This window comes from Lathyrus oleraceus, chromosome 5, assembly GCF_024323335.1.
Source record: "Lathyrus oleraceus cultivar Zhongwan6 chromosome 5, CAAS_Psat_ZW6_1.0, whole genome shotgun sequence".
Lineage (NCBI taxonomy): Eukaryota > Viridiplantae > Streptophyta > Magnoliopsida > Fabales > Fabaceae > Lathyrus > Lathyrus oleraceus.
The window spans coordinates 558169959-558180677 of NC_066583.1; the positions used below are offsets into that span (position 1 = coordinate 558169959).

At 34.6% G+C, this 10719-nt stretch overlaps 1 protein-coding gene across 1 annotated transcript; it reads left to right on the forward strand.

The window, feature by feature from the left end:
* Window positions 1-8774: 8774 nt before the first annotated feature.
* Window positions 8775-9176, forward strand: LOC127082047 (uncharacterized). The gene has a single exon (XM_051022271.1). It carries the CDS (start codon window positions 8775-8777, stop codon window positions 9174-9176), a length of 402 nt encoding a protein of 133 aa, XP_050878228.1.
* Window positions 9177-10719: the final 1543 nt, after the last annotated feature.

A 10719-nucleotide genomic window follows, 5' to 3' on the forward strand; every position in this document is an offset into this window, starting at 1 on the left:
TTAATGATAAGATGATATTTTCCAGTGGCACGCGTGATCTAGGCGATCAAAAAACAAAAACCTCTGTAAAAGGTTTCGGGTCCACACATTTTCCTCCCAATCAGATGGATGTTCGATTGGTGGGAGTACGCGTCCACCATGGGAGGAAACATCTAGCCATTTCCATTTTGTTGGGAAGATGTACCTATAAACTTAAATTTAATAAACAAAGTAGATAACCCCCTTTAAAATCTTGTCGTAGACAATTTCCATATACTCCTTCAGACGAGAGTTATTGTTTCCTCTAACAAGGGAGCACACTCCTTAAAAACACTTTAACTAGTGAAAGACCCTTGCTTTCTTTCTATGCTGAAAAGCTAGTCAAAAGTGTCCTAAATCATTAGGTACACATTATAATAAAGGTGGTAATGGTTGTCCATTACGTTCTACACATGTAGGTGGATCAGATAAAATCATGTGATATTATGTGCATTGAGGCATACTGAAAGTAGAGTTTACACCCCATATTGCAACCATACTATGGAGAAAATCAACAAGGCTTTGATGTGACGATCACCATACCCGTAGGATATGTAGAACTTCAAGTGGAATTTATGGCCAACTATGATATGAGAATAATTAGGGTAAAATTCTTAATTATAGAGTGTGATTTCATTTACAACTGTATTCCTAAACTCCCTTCATTGGATACCTAGAGGAATTTTTTTCATTTATTCACCTTAAAATCAAATTCCATACTATGGAGGACTAAATTGTGGTATTATAAGCCAATCTGGCATCATCTCGAGCTTGCTTTCTATCTCTCATTGCGAAGAAAACAAAAACAAAAGAGTTCCATAATCTGAGTCAAAAGGTCAAATGAGCACTAACACTAGACTCTTGGCTAGAATAATCGTTTTCAAGCGAAGCTCAAGAAGATAACAAGGTCACACTTGCAAAGGCTTGAAAGATGATGGAGAGACCCAAACTAATAGGAGACTTCACTGTCATTTACATAAGCATAAATCCATAAAAACCATCAAGATAAGGGCTAACCTACCCTAACCCGTGCTGAAGAAACTAACATAATGATTGCAAAGGAAATCCATCAAAAATAACAACCCTAATATAAAAAGGAAACCCTAAAACAATTATAGGCATTAATTGATTAAAAGCCTTTCTAATCGACTAACGATTCATTTATCTTGCTTTAATCGATTTAACCAATCCTTAATCGATTGGGAAGTATAAAAACTTTCCTAATTGATTAGAAGTACTTATTATCAATTCCTCAAGCCTTGCTAGGTTTTCAAGAGATTTTATAAATTTAAAGAGGGTTTAAAAGAATTTTTTATGTGCGCGTGTGTGATTTCCATTATACGCTAAGACTTATTCTCGGCCTTTTACAATTTAAGTGATCACTCTAAGATGCAAAACTCAAGGTTCAGGCAAGTTTTCACACTTTTACAACTTCAGATCTTCAAGTTCCCTTGTTGAATACAACTATGACTTAACACTTCAACTAAAACTTGAATCTTTTATATGATGAGACTTGACATATCTTCTTAATTAGGTGTCACCATCATAAGTTTTGCTTTGCCCATTCAAATTAACTCCCCATGCCACAGAGAACTCTCAACATTCACAAGTCGTTTAACCTATAAAATTGTTATCTTCAAAGTTGTTGCTTAATCAGTTGCATAATCAAAACCAACTAATAGTTATATTTACAAGCACATAGATCTTACATGTTTTCCATGGACCTATAGAGTTTGTCTCTCACAGTTTGTTACTTATGATGTGGTGCCAACCCTATAGTATATGATTTTTAGGTAGGTTAGTTGATCTTTTGTATTGCCTAGGGATCTTATCTCTCTTTTTGAAATTTTTACATCGCTTGAGGAGTACGACTAGGATTATAGGTGATGTTATTATGGTTTGACATTCAGTAGCATGGTATTTTTGAAAATCTCAGAATGATTCTATTTTTTTCGACGTATGCCTATAAACATAGAGGATTAGGAATATACAAGCATTTTCTCTACCTGAAAATGGAATATCGCTAGATCTTCGACATACTCATGTACTTTTTCTAACTAACTTGAGAACTTTTATTCTTTGTTTGACCCAATAATGGTTTGAGAGTTTTTTCCTGATTCTTTAGTAATGTGTTGTGTTTTTTGGGGATTATGTTATTTTGGTGGTGGTTATTGATGTCATGATCTAGTATATTATATTGAGATACAAGTGTGAGTTAAAAGTATCACATTGCTTGAAAAATGGAGGTTAAACACTTTATAAGTGAGAGAATCCATATACCTAATGTCTTAAGGTTTTTGGTGAATATATGGTCACTCACTCTCTCTATCTCTCTCTCTCTCTCTCTCTCTCTCTCTCACACACACACACACACACACACACACACACACTTCTATGATTCCTCTTGAACCAATGTGGATGCTCCTCTTATGACCCATCAGTGGTATCATAGTCGGTAGTTCGAGTAAGGGATCAACTCCTTGTATCAAAAGTCTTTCTGACATGATCGTGGTCAGGCGGCGTGTCCCGTTGAACTACATGTGACGTGGTAAGGGTGTCAACGGTTGTACAATTGTATATTGATGAAAGAACTTCTGCTTGAATGAGAACATATAAGTGGATGAAATCACACTTGAGGAAGATATTGTTGAGATACAAATGTCAGTTAGAATTCTCACATTGTTTAAAAAAATGGAAGTTGAACATTTTATAAGCGAAAGAATCCATATACTTAATGCCTTAAAGTTTTGGATGAATTTGTTGTCTCTCTCTCTCTCACTTATATGATTACTTTTGACTAAATATGAATGCTTCTCCTGATGATCAATCATTATCCACATCAAACTATTTAACAAAAAGTTAGTTTAGAAGCAACATAAACAAAGTTATTAAAAGAATAAAATTTCATTGCAAAGTTTAAAAAATAAATAATAATTAAAGCACATATTTTTACTATTTTTCAATAAAAATATGATAAATATATAATTTTCTCCTATACATATTCAATTTTCTCATATTTTCCTTTCTTAATTCATATATAATTTAGATTTGTTATATTTTGTGTGTAGGAAATAATTAAAGACAGTGACATTGGTACTACTGGGGGTAGTTGAATCACTGATATTATGTACTACTAATATTAGAATAATTAGGAAAAGTTAAACAAATTTGCAATCATGGCCTTGCAGATAATCCATGTCTTTTCCAGCTTAATGTTAGTTAATATGTCGCATCCCAACAGAAATCAAATGCTTATCGCGGGCAGATGTTAACACACACCTTATTATATTTATAATCACATTTAATTTGATAGTTGTTGGTTTTTTTTTAAAAGAAAATTAATGCAAAAGAATAAACAAAATTATGTGTGCAATATTTTAAATTTAACCCTTATTTTGGATGAGTTATTTATTTCAAGAATTGATTCTTAATATTGAATTTTGTTTGTATCGTCAGTTTTTAGATTATTGTATGCACTATGTTATATACTGTGTCAATGTGCCTTTTCAAATTTAGAAATAAATCAGATATAAATTTTCTTATTGTTTTGATCTTGTAAATTTAAACAATTATTTTTAAATGAAGACATTAAAGTTGCTGTTAATCTTAAAAGTTGCATTCTCTTCATAGTATCTATAAATATTAGTAGTAAAATGACAAATTGTTAAGTTCTACTATGATTTGATTAAATCTAACACTCCCATGATCTTTGTGGAACTCCTATGTCATTTATTTTTAGGTGTGGAGAAATTCTCTCTACATTTCATCATATGTTAGATTGAGTTGATAGGCGATTTAGTGTAAATTGTAATTATTTATCATAAAAAGTGTAAAAAATAGACGTTGTAAATCCCACTTTGTCTTGCGAACGGGTGAAATTCAATAATCATTGTCGATTTAATCACCCTAATCATAAATTTGATCTTCTTAATTGATTAAGTGATTAACTAATTTATCCTTAGATGAACTCCTTTTATAAATATCCTCATTTGAATCTTGCATTTTTCACTCTCCTATCTAGTCTTTTCTCTTAGATTTTCTTGTTCACATATTTTTTTTTATAAAACTAGCTAGCTTTTATATATTTTTAAAGATGTCAAATTTTTTTTGATTACAATTGGGATAGGTTTGTTGAAAATAATTTGATTATTAAGGAAAATAACCTTTTGGGCCATAAGTGGGTTTGGGTATTCTCCGATCTGAGAATGCACACAATAAAGTCCTCTTCAATCTGACATAGGATTTCCTTCATACGTCATATTTGATAACATTTGAAAGTTCTATCCTTTTCCTCGCTGTCATCCTTCCTGTTCACACCGAAAACCACCTCAATGCAATCAATTTTGATCGTTAATCTTTTTATCTCCATTATATACGCCGTCAAAAGTCCATTGAGAATCGCCAGAGCTTCAACACCTCCTACTATATTATAATCCTTTTGTTTTCAACACATCTCAACCACAAAATCATTCTTTTCATTCCTGAGAACCGCCCCAGGTTCATTCGCCCTACATCGCAAGACAAACATTTGTGTCAATGGTGCAATTATTCTTTCAGTCAGGGTTATGATTGTTGCGCTAACTACGATGTTTGCTGCTAAGCTCCATATTGCTAAGGTTAGAACTTCCCCCTTAAGCCTGTAATTGATTCGTATTCGATATTTTCCAAGTTGCCATATGTAACACCCTGATTTTTTAAATTAAAATTTTATTTAATTAATTGGAATGTTTATGCGTGTTAATTGTGTTATTTTGGTGTTTTCGGAGATGTAGGGATAATTTAATAATTTAATAATTACTGAGATTATAGAGTTTGAGAGCGGAAAATAAAATATGATTTATTTAAATTGTTAGAAATAATTAAACAAATTTAATTATTAAGTAATAATTAAAAAAATAGAGTTATTAGAAATAAATAACATTTTTGAGGATTTTTATTAAATATTTATTTAATTGAAAACTTTATTTTATAAAATAAATTGTTATATTTTATTTAGAAAATATATTTTTTTGTAATAAAATCACATTACTTTGGGAGGGGTGTGTGAGTGTGATGATGTAAGCCCATATAAATTTAAAGTGGGATTTGGGATAAATTAGGTTATTTTATATATATATATATATATATATATATATATATTATATATATATATATATATATATATATATATATATATATATATATATAATATATATATATATATATATATATATATATATATATATATATATATATATATATATATATATATATATATATATATATATATATATATATATATATATATATATATAATAAAGTGAAAAGCCAAACTTGGTTAGCATGAAAGAAAATTAGAAAATTAGGGAAGCGGCAGATCGTGAGAATTTGTAATACACAAGATTTTGGGAACCGATCGTAGGAAAAGGAAAAACTTCAATTTCGAAGTATGAGGATTACTTTACCGATGAATGATCATAGACAGTCAGGATGGTGAGGGGTATTTACCCTTCCATCAATGTCAGGTTTAATACTCTATATTTCCTTCTATAATATGTTTTGAAAAATAGGATTTGAGCAAAACCCTATTGGCATCTATCGACAAATAGGATTTGAGCAAAACCCCTATGGTCATCTTAAAAGGTTTATTGTTGATGAATAAACATATTTACTGTGAGAATATATGTTTGGTTGAATTATTTTTATATCTTTTTGTGGGTTATATCCTTTTTGAGTTTTTGTGATGTCTGTGTATTTTAAGAGATCTCAATTGAATTATTTTCCCAATTTCATGAAATTGTATGATCTGCGTTTTCCCCTAATTTTTCCAAAAAATCAAAAACTCCAAATTTCAAAAAATTGGACTTTTTCACGGAAATCAAAAATCGAAAAAATCAAATTTGGAAGGGGGGAGTGTAGTCGCAGAGGCGGCAGCGACGCGATCGCTAATCGGCGGGCGGCCGCGCAGCGGCGGGCCGCCAAAAGTGTGTCGCGCCAGTGGGGATTAGAGACCGTGTTTGTGGGGGGGGGGGTCGAGTTCGTAGATTTTGGTCCGCACGACGGAGTCACCACGACTGTCGATTGCAAGATCGCAAAAATCAAGGCCTCACCAATATGGCAGTGGTTGGAACCGCGGGTCGGCGGTGGCAGGTGCTATTCTCACGATAAGGTGTTACGATGTGGCTCGATAATGGCCGACGACCGCGGTCTTCCACGAGGCGGAGGCGGTTCAATCTTGGCGGCGGGTCCGAGCGGTTTAAGGCATTTTTCGGTAATTTCGAGTTCCAGGAGTTTTTCGCTGATTTTTGAGCAAATTTTGACATCCATGACTGTTTGATATCCTTAGGGTCAATTTGGAGTAAATTGAGTTAAACTGTCAACTCTTAGAGATAGTAGAATTAACACCTGTAAGGAGTTGTCAATAGATCACTTTTGAGCACATACGAATACTTTTGGGGTACTATAGAGTTATTTTGAGAAACAAGAGTTATTGTTGAGCTATTTTTGAGTCCTTTGAGAACTCTGTTGAATTATAAATAATATAATAACCTGTTGAGATGTTTTGAGTGTTTTTGTTGATTTTGGAGTCGTTGAGTAATAACATATCTTTACTTTATTTGAGATGTTAAATAATTATTTTAAATTATATTTTTGAGATTATTATATCAAGTGAGATTATAGTGAGACATGTGATTGGCAATATTATGGTTCAAGAGTGAAACCATATTTTGATGATGATTTTTGAGAACCTTTTTAAGATGATTTTTGATGTTTTTTTTGAGTTGCATGCATGTTTGCTATACATGATCATGCATGCATATATTTGGAGTTAGGTAGGACTTCAGTCCAATGGCGTCAGGTTCATAGAGGAACCATGACGGTGTCATGCCCAGAGAGGGACATGGTTCAAAAGGAACCAGAGACATCGACAATCAGTAACAAACCTCTAACCCCAAAAACCCGATACCACATGCATATTGATGAAGGAGTCAGTGCATTAACAATTGCATTATAAAGTAGATTGTGATTGTGTTTTTGTGAGAATATTATATTTGTTGTTGTTTCATTTACCATTCTGCTATTAATTTTCACCATTAAGATTTATAAGATGTATTCTCACTCCTTTCTTATTTGTTTTGTTGGCTTTGTGCAATGATGTACAAAATACTCAGTAGGAGTTGTTGCTTGTGAGTTGGAAGATGGACTTGGAGCTTTTCTTTATTTAGTTTGTTTATCTCTATTTAGTTGGTTTATATGCTCTGATTTGTAACATCCGGAACTAGGCGTGTTATTTGTTTTGAGTTGATGATGAATTTTATTTTCCTTGAGTATGACCTTTGAATAAACTTATTGAAGTTATGTGATTTTTTTTAGTTCCGTTGCAAGTTTATTGAAAAATATTTATAAAGTATGCAAGTTGTGATTTGAGTAACATCCTAAATGGTGAATTTATCTTTTATATTAAGATTCAGGGTTTAGGGTGTTATATAGTGGTATCAGAGTAGGTCGGTCCTTTTGGCCAAGTTTTGTGATTTTTATCTGTTTCCTAGTGTGCGACAAATATGTGAACACTGTTGATGCAATGTTTCTTCTAATGGTTGTGGACTGATATACAAAGAAATGGATGGAAAAACTGATCATGCAATCGTTGATGCCTTGGCAGCTCTGGCCCAGGTGGTGGGACAAGCTTTATAAGCTCAGCAGAATCCACATACTGGAGGTGTCGAATCCCGTGGGCTGAACATGTTTCAGGGAAACAATCCACCAACTTTAAGAGGAAGGTATGATCCAGAGGGTGCTCAGGTTTAGTTGCAAGAGATCGAGAAAATATTTCAAGTGATGGCTTACGCAGCCGCTCAGAAGGTTCTTTATGGTACTCATATGCTGTTACAGGAGGCCAAATACTAATGGGACAATGCACAACAAATATTAGAAGTTGGTGGTACTAAGAATACTTGGGTTGTGTTTAGAGCTGCATTCTTGGATAAATTTTCCCGACTAATGTGCGCACCAAGAAGAAGATCGAGTTCTTTGAGCGAAAGCAAGGGAACATGACAGTTGCAGATTATGCTGCTAAATTTGAGGATTTGTCTAAGTTATTCCCTCATTGCAATGAGGTTGGAGCTGAAGGTTCCAAATGCATCAAGTTTGAAAGTGGAATTTTGCCAGAGATCAAACATTTTATCGGATACGAAGAGATTCGTCAGTTCTCTGTCCTAGTGAATAAGTGTTGTATTTATGATGAAGATATTCGTGTAAGATCTACTAATTACAAAATTCTTAGTGATAAGAGGAGCAGTAATCAGAACCTTGAAAAGTCATATGATGTTCTAGATGGTAAGGGTAATCAGAAGTTTCAGTAGAGGAATAACGGTGGGAAGAGTCAGAGTGGGGGAGGTGCTCCTGCTCCTATAAAGTGTTTCAAATGTGGGGTGCTTGGTCATCGTGCTTCAAAATGTACTTCAATTTCATGCTTCAAATATGGGAAGGTAGGAGATAGAACTGATGAATACAAGAGTGATGTCATGGTTTATTTCGACTATGAGAAGACTGGTCATATTAGTACACAGTGTCAGAAACCCAAGAAGATGTAGGATGTGAAAGCTGGTGGAAAAGTATTTTCTCTCAGTGGTGCATATGCCTCAAAGTTTGATAATCTGATTTGAGGTACTTATTTTATTAATGATACTCCTTTGATTACTATCATTGATACTTGTGCGACACATTCTTTTATATTTGTTGATTGTGTGAAAAGATTGAATCTTGTGGTGACTCCTATGGGTGGAAGAATGGTCATTGATACTCCAGCTAATGAGTCAGTGACTACTTCTTTAGTTTGTTTGAATTTACATTTGACAATATATGGTAGGGACTTTGGTATTAACATAGTTTTCTTACCATTGAGTCAAATTGATGTTATATTGGGTATGAACTGGTTAAAGTTCAACTGTATTTATATCAACTGCTATAAGACGATGTTATTGACTGAGTTTGTGGAAGAGAAAGATCCCCAATTTATGTCTTCTAGACAAGTAGAAGAGTTCTTGAAAGATGAATCTCAAGTGTTTGCAATGTTTACTTCTTTGAAAGTTGAACGTAAAGCGGTGTTGGACGATCTTCCTGTAGTGAGTGAATTTCCACTTGTGTTTCCAGGTGATATTATTCATTTACCACCATAGATAGAGGTTGAGTTCGCCATAAATTTACTACTAGGTACTAGACCTGTATCGATGGCACCTTACAAAATGTCTCCCGTAAAATTGGGTGAACTGAACAGTCAGTTAGAAGATCTTCTTGAGAAGAAATTTGAAAGACCAAGTGTATCGCTGTGGGGAGATCCCGTGTTGTTAGTGAAAAAGAAAGACGACAGTATGAGGTTATGTTTTAACTATCACCAGTCGAACAAGGTTACTATCAAGAACAAATATCCTCTTCCTAGAATTGATGGCCTTATGGAATAATTGGTGGGAGCTTGTGTATTCAACAAAATTGATTTGCGATCAGGATATCACCAGATTCGATTGAGAGATGAAGATATCCCAAAGACTGTGTTTAGGAAACGATAAGATGACTATGAGTTTATGGAGTATATGAATAGGATCTTCCATCCCTATTTGGATCAGTATGTGGTAGTGTTTATTGATGATATTCTGGTCTAAAATAGATGCATATCATGCAGTGCATCTTTGTACTGTACTCTGGGTTTTGAAAGAGAAGAAGTTGTATGCCAAATTATCCAAATGTGAGTTCTGGTTGTGAGAAGGGAGATTTCTCAGTCATGTGATTTTCAGTAGTGGTATAGCGGTCGATTCTTCTAAGATAGATGCAGTGATACAATGGGAGGCTCCTAAGTCAATTACTGAGATCATAAGTTTTTTAGGATTGGCTGGTTACTACCGAAGATTTATCTAGGTTTTTTTTGAAGTTGGCTCTACCTTTGACCCATTTGAATCGAAAAGGTCAAGATTTTGTCTGGTATATTGTTAGATACCCAAAAGTGCTTATTTGAGCTATCAAATATGGGCATCTTTCACTCCGTTTCCTTGCTAAAGTGTTCGAAACAACCTTTGTTTTTGATGAATTGCAATATAATGATAAACGATCTTGGTACCTTTGATTTGTGTGTTATTGTGCAGGAATTAGGCATGAAATAATAGAAAATGAAGCCACAAGAAAGTTGGCAAAGGGACCAAAGAAAAGATGCATTCATCAGCTTGCTCGCTAGGCGAGGGCTGTGGCGAAGGGCTCGCTAGGCGAGCGCCCAGCGAGAACCCAGCGAAAAGCTCCAGTATTTTACAGTGGCAAACATCAACAAACTCGCTAGGCGAGCTGCCAGCGAGGTGTGTAGCGAACACGTCCAGACTTGGTGAAAAGCGCAGCCAGCACTCACTCGCTAGGCGAGCCATTAGCGAGCTCCCAACGAGCATTCCAGTAGCAAAACCTCTCAAGCTCGCTGGAGCGAAGGTTGAAGCGTGGGCTTCGCCTAGCGAAGGTTTTGTTCGCCTAGCGAACATGCCAGTCTGGCAAAGGTTATTTCTCTGGGCGCAGGTGCCTCAGGTGCCTATTTAGGGGCTCGCTAGGCGAGCCATTCTGCTCGCCTAGCGAGCATGACAGCTCAGTAGCAGCTCTATAAGTAGCAGCTCTATAAGTAGCAAGGGCTACTTTTTGGAGCCATACTTTTGCACCTCCATACTTTTGTACTTTTTAGATATTTTCCAGCAT

Excerpts from the sequence above, each read along its gene's own strand:
- LOC127082047 (XM_051022271.1), top strand. The coding sequence starts at position 8,775 with ATGGGTGGAAGAATGGTCATTGATACTCCAGCTAATGAGTCAGTGACT.